This window comes from Podospora anserina, chromosome 7, assembly GCF_000226545.1.
Source record: "Podospora anserina S mat+ genomic DNA chromosome 7, supercontig 1".
Taxonomy (NCBI): Eukaryota; Fungi; Ascomycota; class Sordariomycetes; order Sordariales; family Podosporaceae; genus Podospora; species Podospora anserina.
Genome location: NW_001914854.1, coordinates 1,593,405 through 1,610,031, shown reverse-complemented (window position 1 = coordinate 1,610,031; position 16,627 = coordinate 1,593,405). Strand labels below are relative to the sequence as shown.

The window sequence follows — 16,627 nt, the reverse complement described above, 5'->3', positions numbered from 1 at the left end:
TTTTGCGCAACCTTTCTTTGCGCAAACCTATAAATCGAAACACTTCTCTCTCTTTCCTACAAGGAAGGCATATAGACCACATAAAGCCAAAATGGTCCAACTCACAGAAGTAGAGGACGAGCACTTCCAGCACGCCCAGGTCGGGCCTGATGAGGACGAGGAGGATTTCACTGATACTGGTTTGTTCTTCCCCTTTCCCATTCCCTCCCCTTTCCCACTCCGCTTCCGCCCTCCCACGTGCCCTCGCTGACGCTTCGTCGTCGTCCAGACTCCGAAATCTCAACCGACTCCCACTACGACCCCACAGCCGAGACCCTCGCCGAGCGTCTCGCCGCCCTGAAAGACATCATCCCCCCGACCACCCGCTCCTGGGTGCACGCCAAATACGAGGCTACCACCTCGACCATCAAATCTGTCGTGACCTTTGCGGGGAGGTCTGCCTGGGCGCTGAGCGTGAGCGCGATACTGGTCGGTGTCCCCTGGGCTCTGGCGTACGGCGAGGACCAGCAGTTTGCGGCTATGGAGGCGGAGCAGAGGATGAGGGAGCTGGGCGGGGAGATTATGACTGCTCCTGGGCAGGAGGGCGGGAATAAGGATCCTATGCTGGGGGATGTTGCGGCTGCGGTTGGGGGTGGTGCTGGGGGCGTGCAGCAGGTTAAGGCTGCTCTTTGAGGGGTTTGGTGGGAGGGAGATGGATGAGAGATGACGACGATCAAAAATGGGAGAGGGGGGACGGGGCAAGAGGGGAGGTCGGAGGTGAGGGGGGAGGTATATGGGGCGGCTACATTTGGCCAGGCATCGCAAGATGTCCGTCTGTGACTGTCATCCAGCAGTACAGAAGGACAGGCTGTCGTGGTTTGATGACAATTTTCTCAACAACACACTCCCGCTGAGATGATTACTCCCACCACCCTGGCCAGCCCCCCTTATACTTCACCCGATTACATGTACATTATTCAAACTTCAAAAACCCCACCACACACACACACACACACACACACACACACACACACACACACCTATCTGTATCTGTAATTTACTGCCGCGTGTTTTGATAGAGGCTTCTCTTGTTCCGAGCTTGAGAATGAGACGGGTCGAGTGATTATGGCAGAGTGATGTTTGATGATCAAATTGGGCATTTGGATATAGCATGAAGGATGAAGGAAGGGGGTGTTGCTGGCTGAGCTAATACTATATGATGCGGATGATGTGGCTTATGTCTGGGTTTCTCATTGTTCAGCTTATACGAAAAAATCAAGCTGTGAAATAGCATTGGATTAAAAGGTCTAATACTAGTTTTGCAAGAACACCATGACAAACACAAGCCCCCACCGAGACTCATTGAGGATCAGCTCCCATCTCAAGGGGCATATCCCTCTTCATCAACCAACGTCCCCTCCTTGACACAATCCTCTACCCACCTCCCCGTCACAATCCTCGGCACATGCCTCCTCGAACTAACCTCATACCTCACGCTCGCCGCCAACTCCTTCCTCTCTTTCTCCCCATCCCCGACCACCACCACATGCGTGATCTCCTTATCATCCAGACCCCCCACCACAGTCCCGTTCCCAAACTTGACCTCATTCTGCAGCTTCACCGCCTTCAACTCCGTACTTGAGGGCCCACTCTTCTCCTCCTCCTCCTCCTCCTTCGCCGCAACAGGGAAGTAAACCCTACACCGTCTAAACAAGAAACTCTTCAACCCCTCCAAACCCCTCCCTCGCTCCTCCAGCTGATCCAAAAAGTGCTCAGCATCAAACTCCCCCGTCCTGTCATCATGAAACGCATCCTCCTCCTCTTTAACACCCCCTTTGGTGCGCATGTCGTCAATGATATCCCTCAGCTCATCAGGGGTAACATCCCTGACATACGAATCCCCATACTGATCCGTATTCTCCGCCGCCAACTTCACCATCTCCTCCGTGGCATGAAACAAGTGCCCCTCCTCAAACGGGAGGAGATAGCCCTCTCCATTATTCTGCGCAAGGCAGTCAAAGACCCATTTGGGCTTGACAATATCCGCGTCACCGGCCCGTTTCAGCGACGCCACTCGGACGACGTTCTTCTCCGCGAGGAGGATCATGTTCCCGCCCTTGTCGACTTGTTGATGAATCCTCCCTCCATGCTCCTTGATCAACTTTTCCAGATCAGGCTTGGACATCTTGCGGGGTTTGACTGCCTCGGACAATACACAAAAGTCCAGTCCCTGGAACAGTTGGTTGTCAGACTTCCTTCTAGCCTGAGGGGGGGGAAACGCAACCTGGCTCATCGGTTCGGCCTTGATATTATCCCCCCCCTCGGCGAACTCAACCGGCGCAGCATTCGGATCCGTCCCCGCGATGACCAACTCCTTCTTCAACCTCTTTGCTGGCTTGCGCTTTCTGCTCTCCATCTCCATCGCCTTTCGCTCCTTCTCTTCTTCCTTGACTTTGTCTTTGAGAAGAACAAAATCGCTCGCGTCCATGCCCTCGTCCCACGATTTGTCCAGTCTCAGCTTACGGAACCGAGGGAAGCGTAGAGTCCAGCCCATGGCGAACTGGTCGGAGGGGCCGATGGAGGCTGCCTTGATGGACATGACAACCGACTCACTAGGTCGGATCCATACATCTGGTTTTTCGTATTGCATTTTCCCTCCCGCGAGCTCGATGTAGTCCGTGGGCGGGTTGCTCGCTTGCCAGTCTTGCCATTTGCCCTCGGTGTGGTGTCTGATCTCGGCGTAGTCTTCTGCTTTGAGGCCGCCGCCTACTTTGCAAAAGCTCAAACACTTCTCTCTGGTGAGGGCAGCGCCGGACCTGACGTGGTTCTCGCTGACGCGAACGCCGCAGAGGAAGCTGGAGAGGATGCCTCCGCGACGGCCGGAGCCGAAGTAGCCGCCGATTATGACGCAGTCGAGGGACTCGCCATACTCGGACATGTACTCGGGTTTGACCTTGATCCAGTCGTTGTTGCGGCTGTTGAGCTGGTAGCGAGAGCGCGGGTTCTTGAGGATGAGACCTTCCGAGGCTTCGGCGACGACTCTGCGGAGGAAGGGCTCGATGGCGTCTGGTGTTGTGGCTGATTCGTAGGGGTGAATCTCGAGACGGCGATGCTCGCCCCTGACAGCTGCCTCTAGGGCAGCGTGGCGGTCCCGGAGGGTGTAGTCCGCCAGAGGCTTCTTGTTCAGAAGAAGAATATCAAAGACCCGATACAGAGGTCGAGGCCCGTTCTGAAACGGATTCTTCTGCTGATCCAGCGCCGCCGTCTTGAGCGTGCCAAACGGCACAATCTTGTCGATTTCCGGATCCCACGTAATCATCTCTCCATCCAAAATCAACTCCCTCACCCCGTCATGAAACGCATTCTTCAAATGCCTCGTCAACGCCGAGTTATCATCCTCCAACCCCTCCCCATACAAATACGTGTAATCCTTCGCCTTCCTGGACCAAAACGCAAACCTAAACCCCCCGGGCACCGTCTCATCCTCCTTCATATGCATCTGCATCCTCTCCCCATCCAGCTTCTCCTCAATCCAAAACTCCTTCTCCTCCTCGGTAACCCCCAGATTCTGCACCAGCTTCCCAAACCCCGTCGTCATCTGAAACTGCGCCAGTTGTGGCTGAAAACACTGCATCAAGCTCACCCCGGTTTCCTTCTGCTCCAACCTCGTCTCCGGATCCCACAACTCCCAGCAAACCCTCCTCAAACTACTCGAAACGCTAAACAACGCCTCCGCATCCGGATGCCACAGCCCCAAAAACGTCCTCTCCGTCGCGCCCACCCTCATATCCTTCAGTATAATCCTCACCAGCCACATCACCTCCTCCGCACAGCAATTCCTGTAAATCTCCTCAAAAATCGGCAGCTGCTCCTCCTCCCCACTAGCCCCAGCCAACCGATCCAACAAAACATTAACCTCCCCAATCGTCCACCCCCCCGGCGTCCCCCTCATAGCCCTCTTCCCAACAACCTCCAGCACCCGTCCCGCAAAATCCCCCGCCGTTCCTGGCTGCCCCTTTCCCCCAAACCTCTGATTCCCCCCACCACCCCCCGGAAGCTTCCAATGAAGCAAAGAATACCCATCCTCGCTATCCCTCCCAATCTTCATCACCCTCACCAGCATCTTCCCAATCCCGCTCTCCTTCAACCCGTAGACCCCCCTGTCCCGATCCTTGTCAGGCAGGATCAGCCTCATGGCAGGGTAGAAGTCATCACCCACCTCCTTTCTCCACTGGCTCATGAACCGCTCGATGATGTGCCTTCTCTGCTCGTGGTAGTTCACCCCGCCCGTCTTCTTCTTCGCCTTTCCAAATCTTGTTTTCCCCGGGACAGCAGCAGCAGCTGCACCAGCAGCAGCAGACGACCCGGGCTTGCAGTCCATAAGCGGGTTAAACAACGACTTGTACAGCTCCGCAAACGGCAGCGTCTTGTGCGCGTTTTTCGGGCGGTGGGGGAAACTTCTCTCAACACATTAGCAAAAAAAAAAAAAAAAAAAAACATGGTTGATGTGTTAGAAGGGGGAACGAACGTACTGCTGATCAACTTCCTCCAAGCTCATCCCACCCCTCCCATACTGCGCCTCGTCCTCCTCGACAGCCTCCGCGTCGGGACCCTGCCGGTGTTCTCGTCTTCTCTGCGACGCCATCTCTTGCAAACTTTCTTCCAGTGTTTCTCTTGTCGATGAAGATAAAATAAAGTGTCGATGGGCAAGATTGACCAGAAAGGGAAAAAGCGCGGTCGGTGTTAGTTGGCTGGCGCGAGCTTCACCCCCCTCCCTTGAGCCACTCCAAGTTCGGAATTGAAAGTCAAGTGCGAACTTCTTTGGATGTTGAAAGACGTCAAAAACAACTCCAGATCGGAATTTCAAAGCTCTTATCATCCACTGATGTTTGATGAAAGAATCGCGATTTCAACCTCACAGGCCCCCCCTGATCATGTATACACCTTTGTTATGAGACCCGGTCGTTGCCTGGGTCCTCCCCGAGCTAGCAACAGGCAGCAGCGCACCTATAACCCTAACCCCAAGTATCATCGACGGCATAGCTCTCAGACGTCATCATTTCCAACAGATCACAACTTCACAATACACATCTCAAACGACATCAAGTAAAAAAGAACTCATCGTGGTATTCATCACGCGTCAAAAGAAAAAGAGCTACCACATAGGGGATACACTACTTAAGACACATACAACCTAACCTTTCCAGCCCTCCTCATTTCCTTGGGCCAGCCCTTCGTTATTAACGCAGTCTGTCTCCTCCACAAACCAAACCAATCCTCCCCATCGAAACTGCTCATTATTACTGTAACTGGGTATAAAAAAAACTCGACTCCCTTTTCCGAAAAACCTGTTGCACTCTGGTATCATAATCCCAAAAGCCCACTCACTTTTTCTTTCCACAACAAAAACAATCACATCACCTCCTTAAACGGCATAACCAGCGGGAGCAGTCGTGGTAGCGGCTGGGGGAAGCTGGGTCTTGTCCTTGAGGGCGCCACCATTGAGAGCGCTGCCATTAAGAGCACCACCATGGGCATAGGCGCCGCCGTTGGAGTAGGCACCGCCGTTGGAGTAGGCGCCACCATTGCCAGCATGAGCACTGCCGTTACCACCATAGGCACCGCCGTTACCAGTATAGGCACCGCCGTTGCCAGCATAAGCACCGTCATTACCGGCATAAGCACCGCCATGGGCAGCAGCAGTGTCAGCCGAGGTGGTGTGCGGCTTGCGAGTGACGGTAGGGGCGGGAGGGATGTCACGGCTCTTGGAGGCGCTGCCAATCGAAAAGACAGGGCTCTCCCACTTGTCACCCTTGCGGGCAAGCTCCTTGTACTCGGTGGCCTTGGAGCTGATGCCGCCAGGAAGGTGGATGTTGGGGAACATGCTGTCCTCCTTGGTGATGGCGTAGTTGACCTTCTTGTCAGCCGCAACGGCTTCGGCCTTCTGCTTGCCCTGCAGAATCTGCTTCTGGGCCGCAGTGACGTAGCGGTTGTAAATGTTGGGAACATTCTCGGGATCCTCACGGGCCTGATCCATGGCACGGTCGGCCTCCTGCTTGATCTGAAAGAGAATTCTATCTAGCTTGACCGCCTGGTCCTTGATGGCCTTCTCCAAAGCCTTCTGCAGACCAGGGCGGAGGACCTTGAGCATGATGGGCTTGAAGAGGCCGAACAGAAGCTTGTGGTTAGACTTGGACAGCTTGATGTGCAGGTTCTTGACATCAACATCCACCTTGTCAATCTTGAAAAAGTTCTGCGAATCCCGCTCGTCGGGGGTAGCCATCTTCATACGAAAGCTGAACCCATCGCCGGCGAGCAGGATATTAGCCACACCCGTGTCGGTGAGGGAGGGGAAGCCCTGCTTGCGCTTGATGTAGTAGCTGACATCGCGCAAATCCATCTGGACTCCGGCAACCTTGATATCGATCGAGTGCTTGCTCTTGTTGCTCAAATTCTTGCGCCCAAACCGCATGTAGTTCTCACTAGCAATCTCGAGAATGTTGGGCATGAAGTTGTCGCTCTCAAGAACAAGGTTCTCAATGACCGCATCAATCTGATGGTCAGAGTACTCTATGCGTGGCACAGGGATATATGCGATCTTCTCAAACATGGCTGGGAGGATGACATCGGTAAGATCCTTGACCAGATGGGGCTTGAAGGTGGGCTTGCCATTTTCATCATTGCCGAGCTCGGTGAAGAGCTTGGTCAACGAGTTGGCGAAAGCCTTGTTCTGGGGGTCCTGATCAAACTGGTCACCCAAGAACTTGATCTCATCGACAATGCGATCGGTGTGGACGCGGTACTTGGTGCGGAGAAGGTAGTTGCCCTGGTCGTAGAGGGCGTTCCACTGAACGTTGGAATCGTCGTCGAGAATGTAGCCTTGCTCCTGGAGGCAGCGGCGGATGTAGACGTTCAAGGACCTGAACCAGCCCTTGAGCTCAGGATCCCGGTCGGCGTCCTCATAGATGGCATTGATCGAGGCCCAAAGGTCGTCAGTGGAAGTGCCGTTGGCAAAGCGCTCGATCAAAGTCTTGAGGTCGCCCTCGGCCTGGGCCAAACCAGTGCGGGTCTCCTTGACAGTACCAGTGCCGCCCTTGGCCAACCGGTTGGCATGATCACCGTACATTTCAGCAAGGTTCAACAAGGTGGTGATGGCGGCGTGATAATCGGGATGCTGCTGGCACTCCAGAACCATTTTCTGCAGACAATGTTAGAACGGAAGAAACAAAAATGGTGTTCAACAGGACTTACCTTGAGACGCCAGATGGTCTGCTCGCGGCGCTCCTGGGGCATCTTCTTGGAGAAGTAATCCTTAGTACGGGCACGATACTCGTCCTTCTTCGCCTTGGCCTTGTCCTTGGCCTCCTGGTCAAGGTTGGCATCGAGCTGGCGCTTTGCGGCATTAGCGGCGGCCTGGGCACCACCGACAGCATTGATGCCGGTTGATCCGCCATGAGCCTGCTCGCGAGCCGCAGTGCCAGCCAAATCTCTGGGGTCAGAGGATCCAGTGGGATGGGCAGTGGAGGTGCCCTCGGCAGCAACAGCCTTCGCATCCTCCTTGGGATTACCCTTGTAGTAGCTGCCCAACTTGTTCTTCATCTCCTCCTTGCCTTGCTTGAAATCGGGGGCCTCGTGCCAGGTGTTGTCCGCAGCCGGAGTGTCGATCTGGTTAAGATCCTCATGTGAAGGCTTAACGCGGGCAGCCGCATTGGTGGCGGCGTCACCAGCCATATCGCGGAGAAGGATAGTAGCGTCCTTGACTGGGCATGAGTTAGCATGATGACTGGTCCCTTCCAGAAGAAAGACAACTTACGAAGCTTGCGGAACTGGCCATTGGTGATGATCAGGGTTCCGAGAGTGCGGAAACCCTCAAGAGCCTGGTTACCATGTTGCTGCGCCGTGTCCTTGTCAACGGGAGCACCAGGAACATTGACGGTTTTGGGGTCGAATTGCTGTGTTTGCCAGATGAAATCCTGAAGCAGGTTGCCCTCGTTCTTGGACAGAAGGAGGTTCTTTGCTTGCTTCACCACTTCTCTGAAATCAGCAACGAGCGCCTTTCCTTCGCCAGACAACTTGGATGAGGGGTTCGAGAGCGCCTTAGACTCGAGGAAGCTGCTCAGGGCGACATCGATTTGGTCGTTCTGGAGGCATTGTTAGAGACAGAGGCAAACGAGAGATTGTTGCTGAGAAGCAAACATACCGATGGCACCTTGCCATTCTGGAAGGCACTGGCAATACCGTAGAACTGAAGCTTGCGGTTGACATCGGCCTCCTTCTCCTTAGTGTTGGTTGGTCTGTTGACCTTCGCTGCGCCGTTGGTAGCCATGACGGTTGGATCTGGGGGCTGGCTGATAGGAAACAGGGTATCACTAGTAGAGTCCTGGGGGTATCTCAAAAAAAAAAAAAACGACAACTAAACTGTGGGCGGGGTATCGGGGTATCGAATGCTGCGAGTCGTGTGTCTCGAGGTAAAGTGGAATATGCAGACAAGGTCTGGGAAGTAACGAGGTTTTAGAGGATGACCGGTGTATGATCACGGGTGACGGTGGGAGGCCGTTTAATACCAGTAAGCAAGAAAAGAGAGGACAAGACCAGGAGGGACCAAGAAGTGACGTTGCAGCGTGGGGAGCACTTGTGAAATGATTGAATGCGTCATACCAAAAGGAAGGAGAGAGATACAGACGGCTTCCTTGATCCTGCCTAAATCGTCGAGCCACAGCCAGTCACCCAGTTTGACTGGTCCTTTCCCTCAATGGGGCATAGAGCAAATAGCCAGCAGCTGCAACCCTTACACGACACGGCACCACGAGCATGCAGCTCACAGAGGAGAGAGTGAGAAACACTGCAATGAAGCTGGCAGATCACCGGCAGGGGTTCTGGCCCAGCATGGATTCGAGCTCTTCCCGCGATTCAATGCATGCGTCACAGCTCCAGCTTCGGGCCATGGCTGTTGTCATCCCAAACAAAGCTCTCCAGATCCCACCGCCCTGATTCGATGGCCCTGAACCACCTGGCCGATTCTGAACCCATCTTGGCGGCCGGTTCCCATAAAACGAATCGGCTTCCCGCGTGCCGACCGCCGTGTGAGGTGTGGAACATGTCTGCCATCTACCCATTGTGACTGCTTCAGATCTGCAATGCGACTGTTAATCTTGTGAATATTCCTCGGTGGAGATGGCGAGCATTCAGGGATTTTGATGACAGCTCTCCTCCTCCACACACACGTGTGTAAAACCAGCTCCAGAATCCACTGCGGACAAACACCCCGGAAATGGGGAGATTGACGTAACGGTTGGGCTTTGAAGCACAAAGCAACAGTCTCGCGACGTTGTGGCTGCAAACGAAGGACGTTGCGATCCATGACGTCATAGATGTGGGCCTTGGCATTGCACCAATTTCTTGACAGCGTTGACAGCCACTACCATCACCTTTTGCTGTTGTACAAGATCCCAGTTTCTGCTGGCCACGAATTTCCACCTTCAAGCTAATTTGCCTGAGCTTCAAGAGCTAGAGGCGTGGGCAGCCGCTTGTTCTCGTCGCCTGACGAGACGATTTCTCCCCTCACCCCCTGCCCCGAGCATGCACTTCAAGCTTCCCAATCACGAGCGAATGTCCTTTGTTGGATTCCCTCAATTTCGATCGGATAAATCTTCACAGACCGGTAGATCAGTGATCCCAACCAGCTGGATACAGTAGAACGGACCAGAACAATCTTTTTTACACGTGAGCATGTGATTCGTGTCACGTCTATTCAGTTTCAATTGCTTCGAGGGCCGTTGAGATGCTCTATCTCACTCTTTCAGAGTACCAAGGGGCCTCCAGTGTGGTGGTCTGAGAAGCAGACAGATGGTCATCTCCATGAGAGTCCGTCGTAAGCTCCGTGGTGATACACAGGGTCCTCACACTGAGACCATAGCAGGCTCGTGTGGCTCGTGTGTGAGACTTTGTACAATCAGCATGCCTCAAAACTGCAGTGCTGTACTCTGAGATAATACAAGGAGGCCAACCGTCCACTTACACAGGAATCTGAGAGGTTGTATCCGTATCGGTGCTCCTTATCGGACGATATCATCTTATCTCGTTATCGCCTGCCCCACTCGCATCTGTCCCGCCAAGTCGAGTCACATGACTTCGAGAAATGGCACCACAGTGCAGGGTCGCTAGCGCGGCCTTTCTGCGAGCCGGCAGCTGCCAAAGCCGCCTTGCCTTGACGCTCAGCGGGGAGAAAATGAGCGCTGCCGCCTCACCGAGCTGAAATCCTCCCACACCTGTGTCTCACCACCAGCGCAACCCACGTCCAGCAACGACCCCTCTCCTGACTATACGGTACCACAAGACGACTATACCCTTGGCGGACACTCTTCATATAGCCCAACTACCTAAGACGTCTTCACAGCGGTCTTTCATACTTGCGACAGCGATATTCCCATCGCGCCAGCGCCACGCGTCGTCGCTCCCGTTCCGTTCCCAGATCCCATTCCATACAGCTTCACCTGCGATCCCCTCCAACCACCACTCTACGCCCAACCCTCCTCCCCCTACTCTTGGTCAAAACCGCCCTCATATACCCCCTGCTTCTCCACTTTACCAACAAACCCCCCCCCCCCCTTCTCTCGGCCCCCGAAGCCTCACCAGCGTGTCCCACCCCGAAGATGAGTATCTTCAACCAAAAATCAAAATTCAAAGTAAAAACCGAAGTCCGCGCCGTAAAGAAGACCCTCCCCGAAAAACCCAAGCCAAAACCTACCTCCGCCCCCCCCTCCACCTCCCGAATCCCCTCCTCGGTGCGCGCATCCCCCTCCACAACCTCAACACTTCGCGCATCCCCCCTCCCGCCCTCCGCCCGCAAGTCCCAAATTGGCTCCTCCCGCTACCTCGACCCATCCTCCGCCCTGAAAGCCCCTTCCTCCTCTACATCCAGCAACAGCCGAAAGCGACCTCGAGCCAGCCACTCCCCCGCCTCCCCGTCCTTCGACTCAGACTCCGATTCTGACTCGGCCTCCGACGACGACTGGCAAGACCAGCTCGACCCACGAAAGCGCCTCAAGCGTCTCGAACAGCTGCGACGACATGACCCCAACCGCCGGGTCCGCCACCCAAAGATGTGGAAGGGCGACAGGGAGTCCGAAGGCGAGTTGCTGCCAATAATTCACGCCGTCGAAGTCGCCAGCCTCAGCGAAAAGTGCCAACCGGTTATGGGACTGTCAAGAGATGAGGTAGGCGTCCGGTTGCGCTACCCGGGCTCGAACCATAGGGAGAAGTACGCTTGTTCTATATTAATGTCTACCTTCTACAACTGCCATCTTTTGTTCTCGACAAAGGTGCAAGTCTATATGCGCGCATTGAAAAAAGCTAACAGTCCACCTCTTCCACAGATACGAACTGGTAAAAGGTAAAGACAAGATCGAAGGCGCTCAAGACATCCTGACCGTTGTCCGCCACGTCGCATCCATCTACCTCTCCGAAGAGGAAGCCCGCCCGTTTCTAGACCAAAACTCCGGCATCTACCGCCGGTTAGAACGCTGCAAAAATCTAAACGACGGCAAGGGTTTCAAAGAAGCGCTCAAAGAATATAGCGAAAGTCTGTTCGCCCTCCAGCGCAAAGGTGTGATCGCCAAGAACCTAGAAAACATGCGAGGAGTCCCGCAGGAACTCGTCGCCTTCATCCTAGACCAGGTATACGACCGCACCGTAGCCCCCAAAGTCGAGCTCCTCGCCAAGTACGAAAACGGCACCGACAACGTCTACGGCGAGCTCCTCCACCCCTTCATCTCGGACATTTTCGAGCGCACCCAACTGACCTCGGACATGGTTTTTGTCGATTTGGGATCCGGCGTTGGCAACGTCGTGCTCCAAGCAGCCCTCGAAATAGGCTGCGAAAGTTGGGGGTGCGAAATGATGGAAAACGCCTGCAACCTCGCCGACGCGCAGAAAAGGGAATTCGCCGCCCGCTGCCGGCTGTGGGGGGTAGCGCCCGGAAAGGTCCACCTCGAGAGGGGCGATTTCCGTAAGAACGAACCGATCCTCGAGTCCCTTAAGCGGGCCGACGTGGTGCTGGTGAACAATCAGGCCTTCACCTCGCAGCTCAACGACAACCTCGTCAACATGTTTCTCGACCTCAAGATTGGATGCAAGATTGTGTCGCTCAAGACGTTTGTGCACGACAACAAGCTGGCTGAGAACGATGTCGCTTCGTCGATCTTGGATGTGGAGCATTTGACGTACCCGGAGGAGTACGTCAGCTGGACGGGGGCGGCGGGGACGTATTGTATTTCGACGAGGAAGTAATTTTCCTGTCTCTTTTTTCTTTTGTTTCTGTTAGGACAAGGAGCGTTTTTGTTTTTTGAAAACGTTGAGCGTTTCTAAAAAGCGCGGTGCTAGGATGGAAATGGAGGATGGTTATATGGTCTGTTTGTTGGGTTTAGGTTGAAAGCGTTGAATACTTTGCACGAGTATGGCTTGTCAGGATTGTTTTTCATGTATAAAAAGGGAGGAGAAAGAGAGGAAGCGGAAAAGAAGGGAAGAAATAGCGCGAGCGACTGAAACCGCATGTATAGCATACGTACCTTTTCTGTTCAGATATCCCCATACATTTCACAAGTATACCAGTGAATATGGCTGATGCCAACATTGCTTTGCCACCGCGCAAAATCACCTCTTCTGTTTTGTTGATGAAGAAGAAGGTTTGTCATGCTCCAGATTCATCGCCTCGGTCTCCTGCTCCACGCGCGCCATATACCGGCTCAGGAGGTGGTTGTACTCGGCCTCTCTCTTTGCGCGCTGCTTTTCCACCTGGTCGAGCTGCATGTTTAGCACGGCGAGCTCATCTTGGACGTCGGCGACGAGCTTATTTTTCGCGCGGAGTTCTTCTTCTCGGTCACGGAGTTTGCGGGATAGTGTCCGGGCTTGGGCGGTCAGGTCTGCGAGGGCTTTGGAATCGGAGGTGGTTTTTGCGCGGAGGCGGGCGAGCTCATCGTCGGATTTTGCGAGGCGGGATTGGAATTGGGATTTGGAGCGGAGGGCTTCGGTTAGGTCGAGGCGGAGGCGGGTAATGGTTGCGTTGGTATCGTCGGAAGAGGGGGAGGAGGTTGGAGGGGGGGTGGTGGTGGTGGTTTTGCGGGAGGAGGAAGGAGGGGGTTGTTGTTGTTGTTGTTGGAGTTGGAGTTGGAGTTGAGATTGGAGGAGGGCTTTTTCGGCTTCGAGGGTGGAGAGGCGGTCGCAGAGTTGGGAGTCTGAGAGAGAAGGAGGGAGGTTAGTTGGGAGGGGAGGGGAGAGGAGGTGGTGATAGCGGGGTTGGTGGTGTTGTCGGTCTTGTGGGTGGATAAAACTGACATGCTGCGATTAGCTCCCGGTTGACGGGATGTTGCTTCTCGGCATCCTTGATTCCGGTGATGTATTCTGTTCGCCAGTTTTGCATGGTGGGGGGATGGGATGATAGATGGAAGGAAGTATTACCCGACAAAGACAAGAACGAAGAGAAACAAGTTTAAAGCAACGGAAAGCAAGATGCCCGAGAGTTTAAAGTCGGGCAACAATGCAGTGAGTTAAACAACGTGAGCTGGTGAGCTTACAGCTGGAACCCCGCCATTGTGACAGGGGTTTTGTCAAGCTTGGGGGTTGGGGTTGCCTCATTTGTCCAAACGGCAGGAGGCGCACAGTGTGGATTTTGGGGTCAGCCGGGCCAGCTCACAGTTGGAGCCTGGGCGGGTGGGCTGGCGGCGTCACGGCCGGTGAGCTCCCCGAGCTTCAGTGAGCTGCTGGGATATCCGCACTATCCATCACCAAACAACATCCACAGAGACCAAATATGGGGAGATGACAAAAGATGGACGTCGCTCATCCAACTGCAGGCTGGGAACAGCTTGGCCCGTCTTTTTACCGCAAGGTTCAGCTGTATACCCAGGTTTTTGATCAGGATCTGGACCTTGACAACTACATCGTCGCTGGTGCACCTTATAGCGGTGCTATAGGTGAGTGTGGATGCAACCCGCGTTTCCCCGGTTTCCGTTCATTGATGTTGACACCCGACAGCTTTATATCGTGATGAAGGCAAACTGGTAGCTTACCAGCCCACAAGAACATCCAAACCAAGCATCGACATTTACAGCTGCGCTGGGGGTGAGCCCATACTCTCTATCCCATGGGACAGCGGCTCTATCAAGGGCCTTGGCTGGTCTGAGGATGAGAAGTTGCTGGTCGTCACCGCCGACGGTACTGTGAGATGTTACTTTGATTTACAGGGAGAGTTTACACAGTTCTCTCTGGGAAATGGTGCTGAGGATTCGGGTGTCAAGTCATGCCGATTCTATGCCCATGGGCTGGTTGCGCTGTTGAACAACAACTCTCTCGTCTCAGTCTCATCATATAGCGAGCCTCGGCCGAAGCTTCTTGCACCACCTCCCGAGGGAGAGGTTCACTCGTGGAGTCTTATACCGCCGTCATATACCAACTCTCGGTCTGTCGAAGTGCTGTTGAGCATTGGCCAAACTATCTATGTTTCCGATGCCACAGCTTGTGAAGATCGAGGCCTGGATCAAGGACCCTTCACTCATATCACTGTATCGCCAAACGGAAAGTTTGTCGCCTTATACACCAAGGCCGGCAGAGTATACGTTATCAACAGCACTTTTGAGGAGAACCTGAGCGAGCATGACTCCAAATCCAAGATCCCACCAAAATACGTCGAGTGGTGTGGTAAAGACGCTGTTGTCATCGCTTGGGAAGACGAGGTCCATCTCGTTGGTCCATATGGGTCATCGGCCAAGTTCTATTACGACAGTGGCCGTGTCCATCTGTTACCTGGTGAGTAGCCTTAAAGATCAGCCCTCATCGTATGCTAATGAATGACAGACTATGATGGTGTAAGGATCATTGCCAATGATAGATGTGATTTCCTTCAAAAAGTGCCAGAGGACACGGAAGAGGTGTTCAAACTGGGCTCAGACTCGCCGGCATCCATCCTCCTAGATGCCGTCGAGCAGCTCGAAATGCAGTCCCCAAAGGCCGACGACAACGTCCAGCTCATACGTCCTCACCTTGTCGAAGCAGTGGACAAATGCGTCAACGCTGCCGGTCAAGAATTCAGTGAACATTGGCAAAAGCAACTCCTCAAAGCCGCTTCCTTTGGCAAATCCGTTCTTGATATCTACAACAGCGACGACTTTGTCGACATGTGCGAGACCCTCCGCGTTCTCAATGCTGTACGCAACTACAAAATCGGCCTCCCCTTGTCCTACGAACAATACCAACGCCTCTCGCCCTCGGGACTCATCACCCGTCTCCTCAACCGCCATGAATACCTTCTCGCTCTCCGCATAGCATCCTACCTCCGCCTCCCCACCGACAAAATCTACGTCCACTGGGCGTCAGCCAAAGTCCGCCTCGGCTCCGAAGACGACGACACCGCCTGCCGCAAAATAGTCGAAAAGCTCTCCGGCAAACCGGGCATCTCGTTCGAAGCCATCGCCAGAGCCGCCTACGAAGAGGGAAGGGGTCGTCTAGCTACCGAACTGCTTAACCACGAGCCCCGAGCAGGTAGACAAGTCCCTCTACTTCTCTCCATGGAAGAAGACGAGCTCGCCCTAGACAAAGCAATCGAATCAGGCGACACAGACCTCATCTACTTTGTCCTCCACCAACTCCGCCGCAAACTCCCCCTCGCGTCGTTTTTCCGCGTGATCAACTCCCGCCCTACCGCCACCGCCCTGGTTGAAGCAGCTGCTCACGAGGGAGACGGTGACGGCCACGAGGACACAGCCATGCTGAAAGACCTCTACTATCAAGACGATCGTCGTATCGACGGCGCGGCGGTGTTTGTGAGGGAGGCGCTACGTCAACCGGAGAGCAGGACCGCGGGTGATAAGTTGGCCTTGGCGGCGAAGTTGCTGGCTGATAACCCCAAGGAGAACGCATTCGAGATCGGTGCGGTGAGGGAAGCGAATTTGCTGCTGAGAATGCAAGAGGGGTTCGACCGTGACCTGGGTGATAACTTTACGGGCTTGAGCGTAAACCAGACAATGTTTAAGCTCTACCGGTTGGGGTACAGTGGCAGGGCGAAGAAGATACAGGGGGAGTTCAAAGTGCCGGAGAGGGTGGCGTGGTGGGTTAGGTATGTGTTTCTCCCCTCTTTTTCCCGCTGTTCATCTGCAGATACTAACACCAGGGTAACAATAGACTTCAGGCCCTGGTAGCAAAAAGAGACTGGAACGAGATTGAGGAGATTTCTAAACAGCGAAAGAGCCCGATTGGGTGGGAGCCGTTCTTCAACCAGTGCCTCCAGGCGGGCAATCCCAGGCTGGCGGCGGTTTTTGTGCCGAAGTGCACGGGGTTGGAGCAGGGGGCTACGATTACCATGTATGAGAAGTGCGGGATGAGGGTCAGGGCGGCGGAGGAGGCGGTCAAGTTGAAGGATGGGGACGCGTGGTTGAGGTTGCTGGAGGCGGCGGGACGGGGGACGAACGAGGGGAGGGAGATTGAGCGGGTTGGGGGGCAGGTTTTTGGTGGGAGGGGGAGGTAAAGGATAAGGGGTTAGATTTGAGTATTTGAATACCCCGTAGGAGGAAATGTTGTTTTCGTTGTGTCAAGACTTAGAAAGTGAAGGCTTTTTGTAGAAATTCCAAGAAGCTGCTGCTCTATGAAAATAGGCCCC

The 16,627-nt window shown here is 54.3% G+C and overlaps 6 protein-coding genes across 6 annotated transcripts, besides 3 other annotated features; 3 read left to right on the top strand and 3 right to left on the bottom strand.

The window, feature by feature from the left end:
- Positions 1-91: 91 nt before the first annotated feature.
- PODANS_7_6480 (uncharacterized protein) lies at positions 92-672 on the top strand (the record flags this gene model as incomplete). The annotated part of the gene is made up of 2 exons (XM_001907969.1): positions 92-179; positions 269-672. 2 exons carry the CDS (start codon positions 92-94, stop codon positions 670-672), a joined length of 492 nt encoding a protein of 163 aa, XP_001908004.1.
- A 172-nt stretch (positions 673-844) lies between these two features.
- Positions 845-863: a sequence feature (primer 7G13A).
- Positions 864-973: 110 nt separating this feature from the next.
- Positions 974-1,018: an STS (microsatellite 7G13).
- A 61-nt stretch (positions 1,019-1,079) lies between these two features.
- Positions 1,080-1,098: a sequence feature (primer 7G13B).
- A 262-nt stretch (positions 1,099-1,360) lies between these two features.
- On the bottom strand, positions 1,361-4,360 carry PODANS_7_6470 (uncharacterized protein; the record flags this gene model as incomplete). Its single annotated transcript, XM_001907968.1, has 1 exon — positions 1,361-4,360. The coding sequence occupies one exon, from the start codon at positions 4,358-4,360 to the stop codon at positions 1,361-1,363; it is 3,000 nt and encodes a 999-aa protein (XP_001908003.1).
- Positions 4,361-5,404: 1,044 nt separating this feature from the next.
- PODANS_7_6460 (uncharacterized protein) lies at positions 5,405-8,196 on the bottom strand (the record flags this gene model as incomplete). Its single annotated transcript, XM_001907967.1, has 4 exons — positions 5,405-7,177; positions 7,231-7,739; positions 7,793-8,094; positions 8,180-8,196. The coding sequence occupies 4 exons, from the start codon at positions 8,194-8,196 to the stop codon at positions 5,405-5,407; spliced, it is 2,601 nt and encodes an 866-aa protein (XP_001908002.1).
- A 2,435-nt stretch (positions 8,197-10,631) lies between these two features.
- PODANS_7_6450 (uncharacterized protein) lies at positions 10,632-12,267 on the top strand (the record flags this gene model as incomplete). Its single annotated transcript, XM_001907966.1, has 2 exons — positions 10,632-11,302; positions 11,355-12,267. 2 exons carry the CDS (start codon positions 10,632-10,634, stop codon positions 12,265-12,267), a joined length of 1,584 nt encoding a protein of 527 aa, XP_001908001.1.
- A 363-nt stretch (positions 12,268-12,630) lies between these two features.
- PODANS_7_6440 (uncharacterized protein) lies at positions 12,631-13,396 on the bottom strand (the record flags this gene model as incomplete). The annotated part of the gene is made up of 2 exons (XM_001907965.1): positions 12,631-13,211; positions 13,312-13,396. The coding sequence occupies 2 exons, from the start codon at positions 13,394-13,396 to the stop codon at positions 12,631-12,633; spliced, it is 666 nt and encodes a 221-aa protein (XP_001908000.1).
- A 408-nt stretch (positions 13,397-13,804) lies between these two features.
- PODANS_7_6430 (uncharacterized protein) lies at positions 13,805-16,495 on the top strand (the record flags this gene model as incomplete). Its single annotated transcript, XM_001907964.1, has 4 exons — positions 13,805-13,949; positions 14,011-14,781; positions 14,830-16,087; positions 16,153-16,495. 4 exons carry the CDS (start codon positions 13,805-13,807, stop codon positions 16,493-16,495), a joined length of 2,517 nt encoding a protein of 838 aa, XP_001907999.1.
- Between the last annotated feature and the right edge of the window lie 132 nt (positions 16,496-16,627).